We start from the raw sequence: 19,774 nt of genomic DNA on the forward strand, positions 1-19,774 counted from the left end.
ATGCTGTGAGGAAGCTGCTGCAGGAAGCAAATATCAATACTGCCCCCTCATGGATTTAGTATCCTGGTGCAGCACCCACCGTGGTCAGGCTGGAGGGGGTAGCCGGTGCAGGGTCTGCAGTGTCACTGCATTACATGAATAGCGCCTGGTAATGCGGGGCAAGTTTCATGCAAATGTCCAGTCTTGTTTTAGACGAAAAGACAATTCAGCATTAAACAACATGTGACATGTAGCTCATATTGCTAATGTAACGTGTTTTAATATTAAGTGTGGTGAAATGTAACAGTGCATTACAGTAATACTGTAATGAAGCAATATTTAGATATACTTCTACGTTCTGATTGTGCATCACTATATTTCAGTGGAAGATGTTGTACTTTGTACCACATTGCTTTTATTTCACAGTTAAAATGACTAATTACTTGTCGTGACAAGTGTGTTATACCAAAAATAGAGGCTATGATCATTGTTTTGTGCAAATTGTTGGCGACATTACAACACTCAGCTATATCATTTTGAAGCAGTCGCATGACAACGTTAAAATCCTGCACTAAGAAATCATGTTGTCGGTGCTCCTATTCTAGGACAGAAACTAAATAAGAATAGAGAAATAAGAAAATAGGAGAATGTAATATTATATAAATTCACTATAAAAAAATGGCGGAGTATCACATGAATGGAGAATATAAAAAAATGTGCCTTATATTTCAATAATACCCCTATATATTCTCTCTCTCTCTCTCTCTCTCTCTCTCTCTCTCTCTCTCTCTATATATATATGTATATATATATATATATGTATATATATGTATATATATATATATATATGTATATATATATATATATATATATATACACACACACACACACAGTGTATTTTATTCACTCAGGAAAAATGAATTGAAGATTAATATACATATGTGTAAATATAGATAGTGATTTTTTTGTGGGTTGGTTGTTGCTGTCAGCTCACTAATAATCAAATCGCCTATATAAATACAAAGCTCTGAGGTGAACCGTTGCACAATGAGAAGCCTATTTATTTATTATCGCTTTGAAAAGCCCACATTTTGCTTCACTTTTACTTAAAAGTTGGAAGTCGTCATTGGGACGAATGTATTGTGGTGCAGCTGCAGGTGCACTCCGCGTCTTTAGGGGTCGCTGTCGCTGCGTTGGCTTCCTCCTCAGCAGCCTCGAAGGGAAAAAAAACGGAGCCGTTGGCTTCCTGCGGATCACACATGTACACACACACCGACCTGAATGATGGATTCAGCCAAGAACAAATTTTCCTCCGACAGCAGCCGTCAAGACACGAATTCAGACAACAACGATGAAGATAATACCGAGTTTATTTCCGGTTATAAAGACGTCGATGCATTTGTTAAAGTAAGTAAACTCAAACTAGTAGGACGTGGAGCTGCGGTCCCAAGCTGGTTGGACAACGTGAATGTGCATGTTGGCTAATGAAGTCTGGTCCTGATCTTTCTGGGCTGGTTAGTCGTAGGAAACGATGCTAACAGCGAACTATTGGGGCTGTTAAACGGTCATTCTGTCGAAGTGTTCAGTCAGGTAGTGTTCGCGATTACGACATGTTAGCTGTATTGCTAAGTTAGCTCACCATCTTTAATGTCACCGTCTGAAGACAACGCGATAAGATTATTTTATATAACATTGACGTGTGGGCAGCAAATGACAACAAACTTGCAGATTACAGCAATTTATCTATTTAATGGCTTCGTCTTTAGAATGTCAAAGGTTTAATTTAATGTTAAACGACCCTGGCAGAGGAATGTTCTTCCCACTAAAGTTCCAGAACTCAGCGATAGTTTTCCAGCAGCTTGCGGTCAGAGGATGGAGTCTGTAGCTACATCTTTATCAGATGTATACATAAAACAGGTAATATTATCAGAAAGTACATTGTCCATCATCATTCATGTCAGTCTAACCAGTCATATCATGCAATGGAAATTGGATGAGCTACTTCAAGTATGACCATCATCAGTACTATGTCTCTTGCCTGTATGAATGTGGACGGCGTCTCTCCTCTCTTGCAGTACGGATTGGGCGCTGTGTTATCAGCCACTAAAGCCTCTGTCGCCTTACCTCAAGCTGGAGATGAATTTGATTTCTATCGCAGCTTCCCGGGTTTCCAGGAGTTCTGTCAGAGTCAAGCAGACAAACTCCTGCTCTGGTGAGTATTTAGAGCCGAGGGTTTGCCTCTGCAGCTGTCACCTCCACTCCACCTTTGCTTACCTCGAAGCCCACTTGCATTTAGCGAGTTTGCTCACATGGTGGTGAGATTATTGATGTGTAATACCTTTGAAAATAAGAGGTTACGCACTGTTAGCTTGTGCAGTGATACATCACGTGACTACACGCCTCATGCATGCTCTCATGTTGTGTTACCGCTCCATAAGTCCTGATGACATCGTCGCAGGGCGTCACGTTCAGGCAGCGTAGCCTGGACTGAAAGCAAGTCTGACTGAACATAAGAAACATTCACACCTAAGAACACACACATGCTCGCCGCTCTTTCTCAGACACCCCGAGATCAAGGTCATGCAGTACAATTCAAAACCCAGCCGTAACTCTTCCAGCTATATGGATCATAATGATCAGTTTTTATTGCAACTGTATGAGGGACTTGTTTTTGTTTCACGTTGGATGCTGTTATTGGTGATGCTGTCAGACATAACAGTGATACTAAGATGCAGTTTAATATTTTTTCAACCCAAATTCATATAAATGGGATGTGCAAAAAATACCCCCTCCCCCCCCCAGATCCCAACAACAGCAGCCTTTACAGCTTCTAGAATGACAAATTAGAGCAGATTGCAGACCTCCGTCTCTCAGTGTACAGATGAAATTATTAGCCGGCACCAGCAATCTCTTATTGATCCTGTGATAAAGAGTAAGGCACAAAAAAATCACTGAATAACGAACAAAACTTACAGCTGGACTAACAAATGAGCAACTGAAGGAATGCCCCACTCAGGTACATTAAACCAAAAAAAAAAACCCGGTAATTAATTAATTCTACTAACAATAACCAATTGTCAATCTATTTAACATTAGTAAATAATCGACCTAATATTGATGAGTATCATATACTGTACAATGTAACTGTCAAATAAATGTATTTCTATAACAAAAACTAAAGCTAGTCTCCCCTTAATCTCTCAGGAGATGGTTTAGTCCACCGCCCCTCCACTATTTGATGTGGTGGGGAGCAGTTCCAAGCTGACCTCACAGCTAATATCGTGGAGAAGTCAGAAAACAGCTGGAGCGATGCAATATCATAACATAATATTAAAGCCTCGTGTGTGCACTCAACTTAGTATATGATGTCAAAATTATTAATCAACGTTTTATTGTCATTTGAATCAAAACAAATGTGTTGTCATCATGTGGTTTGTGCGTATGTGGTGTGTAGGTTGTATGGAGGTAGCGTTAGCCTCCATGGCTAACAGTTGTAGCATGACTGAGGGGCATCATCTAATAACTGGACCCTCTCCTTCTCCTCCCATCATCAGCATGAGTCAAATCATGCAGAATCACAACTGCAGATCTCTCATGCGGGACCGCAACAAACTTACAGGCTTGGAGGAGCGCTTCGACTCGGTGGTGGACTCCAACGACGTCATCCTAGAAAGAGTGGTACGTCCCGCCTTTGGGGTTGGATACATTACCTCATCAATAAAGTCTTGGCGTGCAAGCTGAGCTCTCCATCTGATTTCTAGGGGATTCTTCTTGATGAAGCTGATGGGGTGAACAGGAGCCAACAGCCTGTCATGCCTGTGGGCTTTCAGCCTCCCAAGATTGTCGTTTCCAGCTGGAATCGCAAGGTTGGCTAATTAACCTCTCATATGGTATAGTGCAGATGCTCGCCTCAGTTTTTGGGCTGCTTTCAAACGTAAAAACTGTTAAGTGCCAACGTTGGCATTCAAGCACTTAAAGCACTAGAATGAGTGTTTTAAAAACTCGTGAATACATTAAATATAGAAGTACCTCACACTTTTGGTAAACCATGCTTGTACGGATCAGGGCTCTGGCTCAGGAAGCCGCGCTGAGACGTTCCGACTGCTCCACGCCAAGAATATCACAAGACCTCAGCTGAAATTCAAGGAAAAGGCCGACAACAGCAACACGCCATTTACTCCCAAGATCTTCATCAAGCCCAACGCAGTAAAACCTCTTCCCTCTTGTAAGAAACCCTTCTCACTCTGGAGGTGTTCCCATCTGTTGTTTTCATCGCAGTTATTTGACTTATAAACTGGACTCTTAACTCCTCCATCTGTATCAGATTTCACCAGCAAACAAATCCATAAGGAGAGACCCGAGGACCATGACGTGCCTGCCGCCCTGGTTGACTTCATCCACCAGCAGAGAACTCAAGAACATGTTGATGACATGTACGATTTATCCATCGTGTAAACGTTTTGTCTTCTCTTCTTGTCACCCATCTAAACTCTGATTTGATCCCTGCAGGTTTGCTCACCCATACCAATATGAACTGGATCATCTAACCACCCCAGAAAGCCTTCTGTCCAAGCCAGAACCTCAGGTAAACCTCCCCTAGCTTGTAGTATGATGGTACTGACCAGGCCTCTGCTAAACCTGTCATTCTGGGTCATTTCTAGATGTACAAACCGATGGCTGACACCAGCTGCTCCTTCGTCGACACGCTGGAGGATCTCGTGGCTCTGAATGAGAAGCTGTGCAGACTGTCTGAATTTGCGGTCGACCTTGAGGTACAGGACCTTCTAAAATAGAAAGCCCAATGGGCTGGTTCCAGGGATGGCCATTTTAAACATTAACCAGCACTAATTAATGGTCATTAGTCATACTATAGCAGCACTATAAAAAGCCGCGATGAGTGTCCAACCCTCTAAAAATATCATCTAATATCTATATTTTTCATGTGAAAGGCCTTTTTTGTAAGGTGCGAATGACCCCACAAGCAACAAGAGAACACCGGGATTCACACAAATCCTCTGACACCGACAGCAGCTGATCATCCTATTATTACCATTATTAATGTCCAATCGATCAATTAATGAATTGATTGATGTGCAGCTCTGATAACATAAAACAAACCTTCAACCGTTTAACCTCACAAGCATAAATGGTCAACTAGCTTGCATTAAACAGCTAAAATCTTATAAGCTGGTTAATGTGGCCATTCTTACTACTTGGTTGTGCATCCCATAAGGTCACTGACCTTGAGCAACAAGAAAGGAGCCTTTAAACGTAATGTATTATCATCATTAATATTATGATTATTAATAGAAGCCTGGTGTTTCTGTTCTCCATCACAGCACCATTCCTACAGGAGCTTCCTGGGTCTCACCTGTCTGATGCAGATCTCCACCAGAGAGCACGACTACATCATCGACACCTTGGAGCTCCGGAGTGAGATGTACATCCTGAACGAGGCGTTCACTGACCCGTCTATCGTCAAGGTAATAAAAGTGCTCCACAAATCTGTAGCTGTCATCTCAAATGTTCCATAACTTTCTAGTCCGTCCAGAGGAACAATTGAAGCTACGCTCAGTCAAATGTTTGGTGGAAACGTGATGATGAGTCACTGTAACTACACCCCCCCCCCCCCCCCCCCCATGTGTTTTCCCAGCCCTTCCTTTTCGAACCCCTTCACTAGAGGTCAATCTCTACTCCTCACCTGCCATAATTTTTCCAAGAGATTAATTACCTCATCTGTTTGTTCTTTCAGTTTTGCACAGCTTTATTTTTAAAACTCCCCAAAGCCGAGTTTCTTTGAGAGCTCCATCGTTCGCAAACTTTTCCAGAAGCTGGTGGGTGTCCTGCGGTGTGTGGGAGCCGTCGTGACTCACACACAGCAGGACACCTGTGAAGAAGTGGTGCGTAGGCTTTAACAGCTTAAAGAAAGGCAATCTGTGAAAATAACCCAAGCGGAAAGATGTCACATTGTGCGTCCGCACTTTCAAATATTTACCATCTCCCAGTGGAAGTTTGCGCATTGAAACTCTCCACAGAGGCTCCTTCTCAGCTGGATGGACTTTGTTCTGTTTCCAGGTATTTCACGGGGCAGACTCCGACGTCGAGTGGCTCCAGAGGGACTTCGGCTTGTACGTGGTCAACCTGTTTGACACCCACCAGGCCAGCCGAGCTCTGAACCTGGCCAGACATTCCTTGGACCACCTCCTCAAACACTTTTGCAACGTGGACTCAGACAAACGCTACCAGCTTGCCGACTGGAGGATTCGGTATGTCCCTGGCACTCCGTTAGACTTGTTTTATTTTACATGTATGATAGATTTTCTTTCACTCGCTGGAAACTGAAGGTGTTTCAGGTTGTTACTGCTCCTGTTTCACTCATGAAAAAAAAAAAGATCACTAGCATCGTGGTAACGTCGGTGTGACACAAACCACGAGGCTGAATGTCACCAGCTTCTTTGAGGGGTGAAGCATGAGCCAAGTGTGGTTCAAATCCTTTAATATTGTGATGAGTTGCATTTTTCTTTCACCGGGTTCGCCTCAGTCTTACCAAGAGGACGTGTATATACTCTGTCTTCTGAGTCATTGCATCATCGATGAAGGGGGTTGCGCGATGCACAGTGGAAGTAACACACCACTGCACACCCTCCTCTGTACCTACGTCCCAACCTGACGTGATAATAAAAAAATCGGGGAAACAACAGGCAGAAGCGACCATCTGCCGACTAGTTAAACCAGAGACAAAACCCATCCGTTCATTTCATTGTTTAGCTCGAAATTGGCCTGGGGGGGACTCCTCTTCCTTAGCTCTGGACTCCTCAAATGACTCCAGGAACCCTGGGAACAGGGGGGTGGTGGTGGTGGTGCTATTGGCTGCATGAATGAGCCTCACCCTCCAGACCAGTTTCACAACAAAGATGCTGTTAATGGTTCCGTTCCATGAACCGTCCCACTACGTCACATCTGGCTCCGGCTCCACCACCACCACCCCTGCTGTAGACACGCCTCCATGTCTGCAGTGAGGATGATGGTGGTGGTGACCACAAGCGCCTGGAATATTGAAATTGAGCAGTAACTCAGTCTTTGTTTCTAACGTTAGCATCTGCAGTGTGACTGAATATGTGACTGCATGTCAACAACTCCTGAATGATCACATGACCCATCTGGGCCAGTCAGAGCACAACTCACGGTCGATCTCCTCCTCCTTCCTCTTCAGCTCCTTGTACTTCTGTTTGCTCTCCCCTAAAACACACACGTTTTATGCTGTGTAGCTGAGATGTCTTTCACCATGCCAGCCATGCTCAGCATTCACTGTTGTCTTAATGAGAGCTGTCGTCTGGAGGCCACTGAATTACTGTGAAACACACACACTCAAACACACATACACTCAAACACAAACAAAAACACACAAATTTAACATTTTATACAAGAACGCTGACAATATTACTCTGAAGCTCAGTGTCCACCAATTGAGCTCACTCACGATGCACTCATGCAAATACAGCCATCTTATGTCACTCATTCCTGTTTATTCAGATAATGAACCCAAACTGAAGAGACACACCCATCAAGCTCAGGCACTGCAGCTCACACACACTGTTCTCTCTCTCAGTTCACACACACATATCCTGCTCTCTCTCTCCCTCAGACACACACGCACACATACATAAAGACTGTTGATCAGTCTCTTCTGATCACATTACATTGACCAACTTTTGTTTTTTTCAATCCTACAGTACAACCCTTTCAAATATATTAACAAGTATACAGGATGCAGGTTTTTCTCAGTTTCATTTTTATTTGATAGAGACGTCACACTTCAATGAACATCAGCACACACAGAAAACACCATGTGAATGGGATTAGCGAGGAGTAAGCTAGAATGCTAACTTTCATCCATAGGGATCCATCTCGGTTGTTGCCACCCCCTGCCCCCCGTACCCCTCCCCCGTACCCCTCCCCGAACCAATCCCTGGCCTCCTGCTGCTTGCCTCAGTTGTTCTCTACCAGGTATTCATTGCTGTTGTCACCAATGATGCCGTGATCTGACGTCACGTCGCTCATCGTGGTAGCAGTCCTCTCGGAATCCTCTGGGCCTCCTTCGGGGCTCCTCATCAGGCCTCCACCAGGAACTCCTATCTGCTCTTGATGTATTGGTATCTTCATGGCTGCTGAAGCAGTTCTCTGCGTGGCTGTGGCCAACATCACGGGAAGGCCTCCATACATCCCCTCTGGCCTTCTCAGGCCTCCTCCAACCACCATTGTGGTCGCTATGGTGGGAATAAACAGGTGATTTTTCCCAACTAGAACTAGCTTCCCCACTAGTTTCATGTCTCCACCAATGACTTATTTCACATCGCGACTGGCGATTTTTCCATCTGTCGCCATCACCATCGCCACGGGGAGGCCTCCACCTCTGTCCACCGACGGTCCGCTCATGCCGATAAGCAGGTCGATTCAGCGGCCTATTGAGGGCAGTGCTCCTTCTGTCCTCGTTGTTACGGCATCTGTAAGATGTGCTAGGTGAGTTGAGGGCAGTCGTCGTTCTCTCCTCTTGGTCCTGGCGTTTCTGAGACATGCCAGGTGATGAGGGGAGGGCAGTGCTTCCTCTCTCCTCGATGTTACGGCATCTGTAAGATGTGCCAGGTGAGTTGAGGGCAGTCATCATTCTCTCCTCTTGGTCCTGGCGTTTCTGAGAGGTGCCAGGTGAGGGGAGGGCAGTGCTTCCTCTCTCCTCGTTGTTACGGCATCTGTAAGATGTGCCAGGTGAGTTGAGGGCAGTGCTTCCTCTCTCCTCGATGTTACGGCATCTGTAAGATGTGCCAGGTGAGTTGAGGGCAGTCATCATTCTCTCCTCTTGGTCCTGGCGTTTCTGAGAGTTGCCAGGTGAGGGAAGGGCAGTGCCTCCTCTCTCCTCGATGTTACGGCATCTGTAAGATGTGCCAGGTAAGTTGAGGGCAGTCATCATTCTCTCCTCTTGGTCCTGGCGTTTCTGAGAGGTGCCAGGTGAGGGGAGGGCAGTGCCTCCTCTCTCCTCGTTGTTACGGCATCTGTAAGATGTGCCAGGTAAGTTGAGGGCAGTCATCATTCTCTCCTCTTGGTCCTGGCGTTTCTGAGAGGTGCCAGGTGAGGGGAGGGCAGTGCCTCCTCTCTCCTCGTTGTTACGGCATCTGTAAGATGTGCCAGGTGACTTGAGGGCAGTCGTCGTTCTCTCCTCTTGGTCCTGGCGTTCCTTCAATGTGCCAGGTGAGGTGAGGGCAGTCGTTGTTCTCTCCTCTTGGTCCTGGCGTTCCTTCAATGTGCCAGGTGAGGTGAGGGCAGTCGTCGTTCTCTCCTCCTTGTTACGGCATCTGTTAGACGGGCCAAGTGAATTGAGGGTCGTCGTCCTTCTCTCCTCTTGGTCCTGGCGTTCCTTCAATGTGCCAGATGAGGTGAGGGCAGTCGTTGTTCTCTCCTGTTGGTCCTGGCATTTTTGAGACATGCTAGGTGAGGTGAGGGCAGTGCTCCCTCTCTCCTCCTTGTTATGGCATCTGTAAGACGGGCCGGGTGAGGTGAGAGCAGTCGTCGTTCTCTCCTCCTTGTTATGGCATCTGTAAGATGGGCCAGGTGAGTTGAGGGCAGTCATCGTTCTCTCCTCTTGGTCCTGGCGTTCCTTCAATGTGCCAGGTGAGGTGAGCTTAGTGGTCGTCTCCTCGTTGTCCTTGTTCTGGACATTCTGTTTATCGAGCTTTCCCGAGTGTATCAGTAGACTCATAAGCCTCAGAGTCTGCCGTTTTCTCTTCCCTGGCTTAGGAAAGTCACTTTCGTATTCAATTGGATCCAGAGGATCCTCGTCGTATTGGTCCCCGGAATACCACATTATTAATGTCAACGTTTGATAGAGCTGTCAATTGAAGTCGACTTCTGTTTGTATGTTGATTACTGGATGATGATGAAGCTGAGATGTCTCATATATATACCCTGTAGTTTCTGTCATTGTGTAACATGACTGGGATCCCTGATCCCTGGATCACTGTCAGAATGCTAAGATCACTGTCAGAATGCTAAGATCACTGTCAGAATGCTAAGATCACAGTCAGAGTTCCAAGATCACAGTCAGAGTTCCAAGATCACAGTCAGAAATCTAAGATCACTGAGTTTTATCCAAGTTGTTTTGACTGTGATGCCTGAGAAGGTTGTGTAGTCATGAAAGTTCCGCTGAAAGGATCCTGAGATCTGTACATGATTTCTGTTGCTGGGGAGAAAACAGAGCACTGTAGTCCACACACACGTGGGCAAATGTGCTTGTGGACTCCAGGTGGTTCAGTGTGTGATGAATGGATAAGTTGACGGTGTCTTCAACTGACCTGTTGGCTCTGTGTGCAAATTGGTATGGGTCCATGAGCGGGGGGGACAGTTTTCAGGTGCTTGATTATAATGTGCTCAACTGACTTCATGGCAGCCGATGTTAAGGCAATGGGTCTGTAGTCACTGAGGCAGGAGATGGTCTTGGTCTTGGGAACTGGGATGATAGTGGACTCTTTGAAGCACTTGGCTACTGAGCTTTGGCAAAGGGAGGTGTTGAAGATGTTGGTGAAAACCCCAGCCAATTCTGCAGTGGTGGAGAACAGAGGGGCTGATGTCATGGGGGCCAGCGGTTTTACTCCTCTTTAGTCCCCTGAAGGTGTGCCTCAACTCCTCCCCGTAGATGGTGAAGGGGGGGGGGGGGTGTGTGATGTGATAAACCTCCCATAGAAAGTATTGAGTGTGTCAGGAAGCTGACTGTCGCTGCCAGGACCTCTCCTGGGTGGGTTTCTTTTGTCATGTTTGGAGTTTTTTCCAGAAGAACCGTGTCTCATTAGTAGTGATTTGTTCTTCTTTAGTGGCATCGTTGGATTAGGTTCTTTTTATTGTAGATCTCAGTCTGTATTTGGCAGCCATATTTTGTTCTTTGTTTCCTTACAGATATACTGAATTGTCTCCTTTCTTATTTTTTTAATGTCCTTGTTAAACCACGGTTTATAATTTTTGTAGTGTTTGACTGTTTTGAGTGGTATGCACAAGTCCGCACAGTAGTTGATGTCTGACATCACTGCATCGGGGACGTCGTGGAGGTCACCTGCAGCGTAGAAAACAGCCCACGCGAAACAACCCCAAAGTTCTTCAATGGCTTCAGGGGACCAGCACCAGACAAGTTTTGTTGGTGCCTTGAGGATTTAACTTTTGCCTGTATTGTGAATTAGCAGCAGCACTGTGTGGTCGGACCTGCCAAGTGCAACCCTTGGGAAAGCCTCTTTGACGGTAGTGTAGCAGCGGTCCAGCGTGTATTACAGCACAGTATGATAGCATAGTATTGTACTGCAGCATGATAGCACAGTATTGCAGTGCAGTATTATCACTGGTGTCACAAGTGGTCTTACCCTGGTCGTCCTCTGAATCCTGCTCCAGCTGTCGGATCTCCTCTGTGATTTGACGGGTTCGACCTGATGTCTGTGAGCCTAAATACACACACACACACACACACACACTGGACTCCAGGAGGACTGGGATTCTTCAGCAAGATGCCCAGTATTAACCATGTTTGATCTCACTTGAAGAAAGACTAACAGACTTTTTTAAGTTCGAAACAAAGTTCTTCCGTCTAGTCAGTCAAACTGGAGTGGTGGGGGGTGACATCAGAAGCCTGTATGACCCTGAAGAAGGACTCTGATAGGGCACTGCAGCGCTCCCTGCTGCGAGGAGAGAAAGGCTGAGCGCTGGGTTCTCTTTCTGTGACAAGCGTATTTGCCACTCAGTAACACGTCACCGCTTTGCCATTTATTATCTGTTAGTGTGACACTGCTACATGACCGCGATCACCAACACGAGATTCACAACCCTTTCTGACTCTGGCTTCAACTCAGCGGGAATAATTAATCAAAAAACTGGAAAAGGAAAAAAAAAAAAACACCAACTCTTTTTGGACACAAGGGCTTGTCAGGGTAGACATGCTGTCCCTCCATGCTGGCAATTTCCTGATTATCTTCCTTTACATGAATAAAAAATAACAACAACAAAAAAAACCATCAACTCTGACCTCGTTAACATGGTTTAGCTCTGAGGGATTCAAGGATTCAAGGTTTTATTTGCACAGATGGCAAGTAACGAAGTACAAATACTCCGTTACTATACTGAAATAGATTTCTCAGGTACTTTGTACTTTCAGAAGTATTTATTTCTCAGACGACTTTTTACTTTTACTCAGTTACATTTTCAACATAGATATCGGTACTTTCTACTCGATAGATAGACAGACAGAGATATAGATATTTGCGCCAAGAGCAATGCGCGTGAACTTTTGGGTTTTGAAAGATGCAGGAGAAACGGCTCGTGTGTGTGCATGCGCACATGTTGGGTCTATGAGCAGGATTTGTGACACAGTTCAATGTTCAGTGTGATGTGGTAACCTTAAGTGTTCAATCCAAATGCCTAAAGGACTGTATAGTGAAGTACATTAGGATACTAGGCAGGTAGTGATTGTTCAAACAATAACATTGCTGAAGTAGATTCTGTCGAAATGATCCTGTGTTCAATAGCTTTGCAGCAAGTGAATCGTGCAGTAGAAATTTCTTTTTACTTTTAAAAGTACTTTTGAGCACATTTCAGAGCCTGTACTTTTTTACTTTTACTTGAGTAGATATTTGGATCAGTACTTTTTACTTTTCACTCAAGTCGTATTTTTACATAGGTATTTTACTTCTACTCAAGTAAGGAATCTGGGTACTTTTGCCATCGCTGGCCATTTGTGCATAAACAGACAGTCCAAGCACATTGGAAATCTCGTGCGGTTTTTCTCCTAGTTGACAGTAATAAGTAGAGGTAGAAAAAACAAACGTCAATGTACAGAATAAGAAATGATAGAGAGAGATAGAGAGAGAGAGATGGATAGATAGATAGATCATCTGTGTCTGCTGGTTGTCATTCTGTCATCGTGATGACACAACAACTACCAGGCTGATGTCATGAACTTGGTGAAGGGGCATAGCACGAGCCACAGAAACAACTTTTACATTTCTAGGCAGATCATTAATTATCAATTATTAGCTGTTAGCATGCGGCTAATATTGAGAATCTCGTGTGTGTGTGTGTGTGTGTGTGGGGGGGGGGGGGAGAGAGGGGATCTGAGGATGGAAATGCGATGAGCTCATTTGTCATAGTTCCACTTTCTTGTGATTAATGTGATAATGTACAGGTGGGTCATGTGTGGTCACATGTTCATCACACAAGGGGGAGGTGAGATGTCGTCTCAGTTCATTAGAGAAACCAAGTGTTCTTCAAGGCCTATGCAGGTCTTTTGAAGTAATCCATGTCCCATACCGTGACCTCGCAGGCCCTTACCCGAGGAGATGGTGCAGTACGCCCGCACCGACACCCACTACCTCCTCTACATCTACGACTGTGTGAGGGTGCAGCTGCTGGACTTCAACCACGGGCAGCCTGGCCTGCTGCAGAGCGTCTGGAACAAGAGCAAAGACATTTCCCTGAAGGTTTCGCACAAATCTCCCACCACAAAGATTAAACTGACACTCGCACGTCCTCCCCTGGACTCAAGTCTCCCTCTCTCTCCACCCAGCATCTCTCTGTCTCTCCCGTTTTGAATCTCTGCGGCATAATTTCCCGTATTTTCTGGCATTTGTCATAATTCCACCATGTATCTCGCTTCCACCCAGAAATATGTCAAACCCATATACACGGAGGAGTCATATTTGGAGCTGCAGAGGAAGCAGAAAAAGTCTTTTAACACCCAGCAGCTCACTGCCTTCAGACTGCTGTTCGCCTGGAGGGACAAGCTGGCCAGGCAGGAAGATGAAAGCACCGGGTAGGGTGTTTGGAAATGGATGAACTTGCTGTTCTGGAAATCTGCTGGAGCTGTTTTGCTATTTATAGCCTGCTCCCAGTCAGATATCACAACCCCCACATTTCAGTGACAATCACTGTCTGCTTGCATCTTGTATTTAATCTGGTTTGTATTTCTGTCCTTAGATATGTTCTGCCCACTCATATGATGAGCAAAATATCCGAGGAGCTGCCCAAGTAAGTTGATTAGATTCTGTGCTCTGATTTTTCCTTTTTTTTTTTTGTTTTTTGTTTTTATCGCAGTGCATGTCAAATTCATTTTTTATTCATAATCTCAGCATAGCATTTTCTCTTTTATCTGCTCAGAGAGCCTCAAGGCATCATTGCCTGCTGTAACCCTGTCCCCCCACTGGTGAGGCAGCAGGTCAATGAGCTCCATTTGTTAGTGCAGGAAGCAAGAAATATGCCTCTCCTTAAGGTAGGAAAAGACCGATGTCGGCTGTGGGAAGGTTTTACACTTGTGTAACTGAAGTGTAACTTTCTAGTTGTCCGTTTTTCTGCACAGGCTGAAATCGCAGCTCAGAAGACCAAAGGACTCACACCCATGAAAAAGGTCGGTGATATCAAGATGGAGGGTTAGTTATTGAAACTCTGGGCCGATCTGACCGTGATGTCGCCTCATTTTCCAGCCTGAAGTCACCTTGTTCGGTCCTCATGACACGTCCAGAGTCTCTGAGAGCAATGTCCCCCACTTCTCTGCCGACGGTGTGTCTCTCACTCGTCTGCGCATTGAACGTTGTCCTGCCGATGTCCAATTTTACTCATGGAGCACTTTGATTTCCAGAGCTGCCTGTCAAACAAGGGGTGCTCTTCTCAGACGTTGAGTGCAAAACGGATGATGACAAAACCAGTGGTCTCATTGCGCCGGCCAGAATCACCCTGTTCGAGGTGGAGATCTGCTTTTATTTTGCTTTCTCGTACAGTTTTTATACAACTGGCTCACCTCATTGTGAGAACGGTTTCTTTTCGAAGGAGATTGAAGAGAAAACTGAGCAGACGTCTCTCTCCACGGCTCAGATGAAAGCCCGGCGCATCATCGAGGCTTTTGAGAATCCCTTCAGAATGGTAAGTTGATGAATGATTAGCCCTCTCGTATTTAGCCGAAACTTGCAGCACTTGGCTAACCAGCTTTGAGATTTCAGTATTTACCGTCCGATGGCGTGCACGTCAACCAGAACGCCAAGTTGGACCCTTCTTCAAAAATATTTGAGGTAAAGAGCTGATCCATTGCCAGACCAAGAAGAAACGCTGTCCGCTCATTTCCATATTTGAATATTTTCCTCATCATCAATTTCAGATCAGTAAAAGGTGGAAACTGAAAAGTATCGAGCAGCAACAGAAGGAGTTGGAGTCAAAGAAGAAAGCGAAGGAACAAGTCAAGAAGGTGGCAGGTAAGAGTTGTGATCCAACAAGCTCTAAATCCATTTTTTGGATTTACTTTGACTGGCCTCATAGTTCTCATTGCATTTTAATATTTCTGTCGGCAGAGGAAAGAAATAAGACGAAACAAAGCTACCAGGAGTCTCTCCAGAACGTCGCCACTGTTCGCCAGCAAGCAGCGGTGAGTAATTTGCTCTCTGGTCCCTCCATTTCCACTTCAAATGGGCTTTGCACCACTTCACTGTTGATGTCCCTGTTGGGATGGTTACAGTCAGCCAAGAGCACATCGAGCTTTAATAGCCTCTTTCACCTTCTGTATTTTCTTCATGGCTTGGATTTCTACACATAAATATGGTGACTCACAAGCGAGTGAAGCATTGCTGCCAGTCTGCCGCGCAGTGGCCTTTTCATATTTATATCTGTCACATGACGTGTCAGGGGAAGAAGAATGCAGCATGAGAGACGTGTCCCCCACTCATCAAACACTGTCCTCTCATCCCAGGGAACAAAAACCTCTACTTCCAGCCTAAAAGCCTCCTCCCTGCTAGCTCTGTGTCCCCGGGGTGTTGCTTGGCACCCTTGTGCTTGGTTAGTCACATGTGCTTTTGCCACCATATGGCATTTCGTCTCTGTTAGAAATGCTCGGTTAGACAAAAGTCTTGGTACTTCATCTAATGTCCATGGTGCAGTAGAACAGACACAACAGTCACCGGCGACTGACTCTCCCTTTTGTCCCTGCTGGTGGAACCATGTTCCTCCTGCCTTCACTGCGTGAGCTTGGAGCCATCAATCGCCGGTGCGCACCGCAGTAATCTACTGTGTGATGATAGCTTAAGTGAAAAATTGGTTTTCAGGCACTCCCTGCTGAAACATTGCCTTCAACTGAGCACGCTGGCACTGTCTGGTGTCATGCATCATAGTCAGAAGCGTTGGCAGCGGCACTTGAAAGTAGCACTCCTCAACTCGCCAAATGCAGGCAAATATCGGCCCGCGCCGTCTGTTGGTTTCAGCCTTAAGTTGTAAAGAAAGCTTCCTCTCTGTGGAGCTGTGAGCAGGCAGCGGCAGCCACTTCCTCCTCATGTGCTACTCACAAATCCTTATTTGAACCATTAAAAACCAACCGTTGATTACACCACACTGAGGTGTAAATTCTGCTTTTTAAGAAGTATTAAGTTGTGTTTATCCACTGCATGTGAAGCGCACACAAGAACACACGGTCGGCTCATCAGCTGCTCACTGCAGCCCCGGAGAAAGAGCTGAGAGGAGTACCACTACTTGTCTCTGGGTAATACTGCAAGGGCCGTCACAAATGAAAGTAAAACACTGAAACGAATGTTTTTATTCATTTTTGTTTTATTCATTTATTTCAGCTCACCCTGTTACCACTCAGTTACCCTGTCAGACCTGACCTTGTTGAACCGTTGCACACCTGAAATACGCGCGCACGCGCGCGCACACACACCGGTCCAGAGCAAGCACCATAGGATAGATGGATGACAGTGAAAATACTGATGTACATTGTGTGTGTGTGTGTGTGTGTGTATACACACACACACATATATATTATAGGTATCAGTGTTAACGCATTATTAACTAGTTAACCCAATGTCCCTTTATCACCAATAATTTTTTTTATTGTGATTAATGCGCACCGTGGTTTTTGACCCTTCGGCCATGCCGTAGTTCGCGGAAAACCTGAAGTGAGCGCACCACTCGTCACACATGCGAGATGCAGCCGGTTGCTGCTTGTAAACCAAAAAAAAACAACAACAGAAAACTGAGAGCAGATGAGCGTTAAGGTAGGACGAACATGGAAAAGAATACGTCAGTTTTAAATGGAAAGTTAGTTAGTTTCCACCGGAGTACGAGCAGTCTTCAGTATCACTTTCCGCGAAGCATACAGCTGATGCAGAGAGCCCTCCGCTCCCTTCTGGCGTAAAACAAACCACGCTGGATTGTTTGGCACAACGGAGACCATTGGAGGCGTTCACCAGCCGCAATATCCCCACCATATCATTTGAGTCCTGTTCTGTGTTGCCCTGTTTAATGCGCTTTTTATTTTATTTTATTTATTCTGCATCACAGTTTGAGGCAATGCATAAGGGTCATCCTTTTGTGTTAATGGATTAATAGTTCAAGTACTTCATTTTGTACTAGTAATCATTACTATTATATTTGTTGGGCTTGAGTTTATAATTTATTTATTTTTTTACCCTGTGCATCTTTTGTTTTGGGGCGGCACGGTGGTGCAGTGGTCAGCACTGTCTCCTCACAGCAAGAAGGTTCCAGGTTTGAGTCCCAGCTCGGTCACAGGATCTTTCTGTGTGAGTCTTCATGTTCTCCCTGTTCCTGTGTGGGTTCTCTCTGGTACTCCAGCTTCCTCCCACAGTCCAAAGACATCAAGAGGGGACGAGGCTGATTGATACTCTAAATTGACTGTAGGTGTGGCTGGGAGTGTGAATGGTTGTCTGTCTCTGTGTGTTGCCCTGCGATGGACTGGTGACCTGTCCAGGGTGAACCCCGCCTCTCGCCTGAAGGCTGCTGGGATAGGCTCCACCCCCCCGCGACCCTTTACAGGATAAGAAGGAGAAAATCGATGGATGGATAGGTCTTTTGTTTTGTTTGTACTTCTGGACAGTACGTTGCTCCACTAATAAACATGCTGCATTTGCAGAAAGCAACTATTTGCCTACTCCCATGTTGATATGGTTGATTAAAAAAAATGAAAAATATCATTTTAAGGTAGATTTAGAGCAGATAGAAAATATGTGATTAATCGTGAGTTAACTATGGACAACCATGCGATTAATCAGATTTTTTTTTTAATCGACTGACAGGTTTAATATATACATATTAGCATTCACAAATTTGTGTATAATCAAGTGTTAAACAGAATATTATGTCCCTGCCCTCCTTCCGTTTCAGGAGTTTTCCAAAGGTGATGGATTGAAGCGAGGGAGGGTCGCTAGCGAGGTCGGAGAGTCGACTCCCAAAGTGAATAAGAAACTAAAACCAGCTGGGGAGCCCCAGAAGACTGAAGCCCCTCCCCCAGACACCTTCAAGCCCTTTGACTACAGCCAGTCGGACCTCAAAGTCTTTGCTGGTACACACCTGGAATGTTTTAAAGCTACAACAGTACCAGTTGTATCTTCCTCCACACACTTGAGTTGATGTACGTGATGCAAACGCCTCTTTTTATTCTCACAGGCAACAAATCAAAGGACAACACACAATTTGACCCCAACCGGCAAAGCCATGATTTTAAGAAAAAGGTATTTGTGTGATTTACTTATATTAAAAAAAAAAAAAAAGAGCAAGTTGTATGCATGCATACTGACCAGGTTGTTGCTTTATGGACGTTATCTTCTGTCCATCAGAAAATTCCTGGGGGCCAGAAATCAAATTTTTCAGCTGGAAACCGCAGTATGTCATACCTTGCTGGAAAATCTCAAAGGTAAGTGTACAAGATAAAATGGAGTATAATATACAGTACTCGTGTTTTGTCTGTGTCAGTGCGTGTTTTATTTTGTTTGTGTTCTCCACAGAGGGTTCCGGCATAACTGGCCCAAAAGATAGACCCTGTCCATGCCACTTTGTTTTAAAACTCTTTTCCTGAACTTTGAAATTCATTGTATAATTAATGAAGTGGGTTGTTTTGTTTTGTTGTTTTTTTTGTTGTTGTTGTTTTTTTCTTCTGTGGAACAGTTTACCCTGTAAATATGTACAACCACAGTCCATTTATTAAATGTGTTTTTAAAAGGGGGAAAAAAGTGCGTGAAGTGTTTGAAATTTGTTCAAATCCGAGTGAGGACGGTCCCACCACCTCAGGTTTGAATGTCACAACAACATGTGTCGTTCCTCCATGGAGGCGGTGATCAGGTTGTCACCCAATAATGTTGTGCAACGGGTTCTACCCAGGTCTTCCTGCTTAAAGTCACATTCCTTCACCGCTTCAGTCGATCGCAGGAAGACAGCGATCTCTGGAAAAATCCCCCCCCCCCCAGACAAGTATGAACGTTGTTCTGGCTTTTCCTTTTATCTTCAGGGTGAATTGGTCTGCGTTATGTAAAGACTCAGGTCGAGCAGTGGTTTAACCGACAAAGCTGAAAGTTGAGAGTCAAAATAAAACTAGAAATGTACGACTACTAAAAGCTACAATTTTCGCAGAGCTTCTTACAACGCTTACAAATGTATTTTTGGCTGATTTCCTAGTGACTTCTGGGTGCAGAGTGTCGGTTCATAGTTGGTGTTTTCATAATGGAAATATACAATATGAACGAACTCCCTGGATGACATTAGATAGATGATAAACAAATAGGCTCATATAATAAATCCCACTGACCTCATGCTTGGCACACGACCCAGTGAGCCGGGTTGGATTTGGCGCGACGAGAATCATTTCACGACGGTAATTAAGATTCCTTTCTCGGTTATGAAAAGCAGAACAAGCACTCGATGCTTTCAAAAAATAAGAATACTGGATATTGTACGAAATATCTGGGCACAAACCAAAAATATGAACAGATTTAAGCTGAGAAATAAA

The 19,774-nt window shown here is 44.9% G+C and overlaps 1 protein-coding gene across 1 annotated transcript; it reads left to right on the plus strand.

Moving 5' to 3' along the window:
* The first annotated feature begins 1,207 nt into the window (after window positions 1-1,207).
* Window positions 1,208-19,019, plus strand: exosc10 (exosome component 10). The gene is made up of 25 exons (XM_086214512.1): window positions 1,208-1,386; window positions 2,055-2,191; window positions 3,534-3,657; window positions 3,741-3,845; window positions 4,045-4,204; window positions 4,304-4,412; window positions 4,489-4,564; window positions 4,641-4,751; window positions 5,319-5,462; window positions 6,055-6,245; window positions 13,325-13,481; window positions 13,665-13,813; window positions 13,978-14,028; window positions 14,158-14,269; window positions 14,357-14,404; window positions 14,481-14,556; window positions 14,636-14,739; window positions 14,824-14,916; window positions 14,994-15,062; window positions 15,149-15,242; window positions 15,339-15,412; window positions 18,157-18,334; window positions 18,439-18,503; window positions 18,609-18,685; window positions 18,777-19,019. Exons 1-25 carry the CDS (start codon window positions 1,261-1,263, stop codon window positions 18,805-18,807), a joined length of 2,661 nt encoding a protein of 886 aa, XP_086070638.1. The 5' UTR covers window positions 1,208-1,260; the 3' UTR covers window positions 18,808-19,019.
* Window positions 19,020-19,774: the final 755 nt, after the last annotated feature.

This window comes from Aulostomus chinensis, chromosome 9, assembly GCF_037954235.1.
Source record: "Aulostomus chinensis isolate RoL2024-O1b breed Wild chromosome 9, RoL_Achi_v1.0, whole genome shotgun sequence".
Classification (NCBI taxonomy): domain Eukaryota; kingdom Metazoa; phylum Chordata; class Actinopteri; order Syngnathiformes; family Aulostomidae; genus Aulostomus; species Aulostomus chinensis.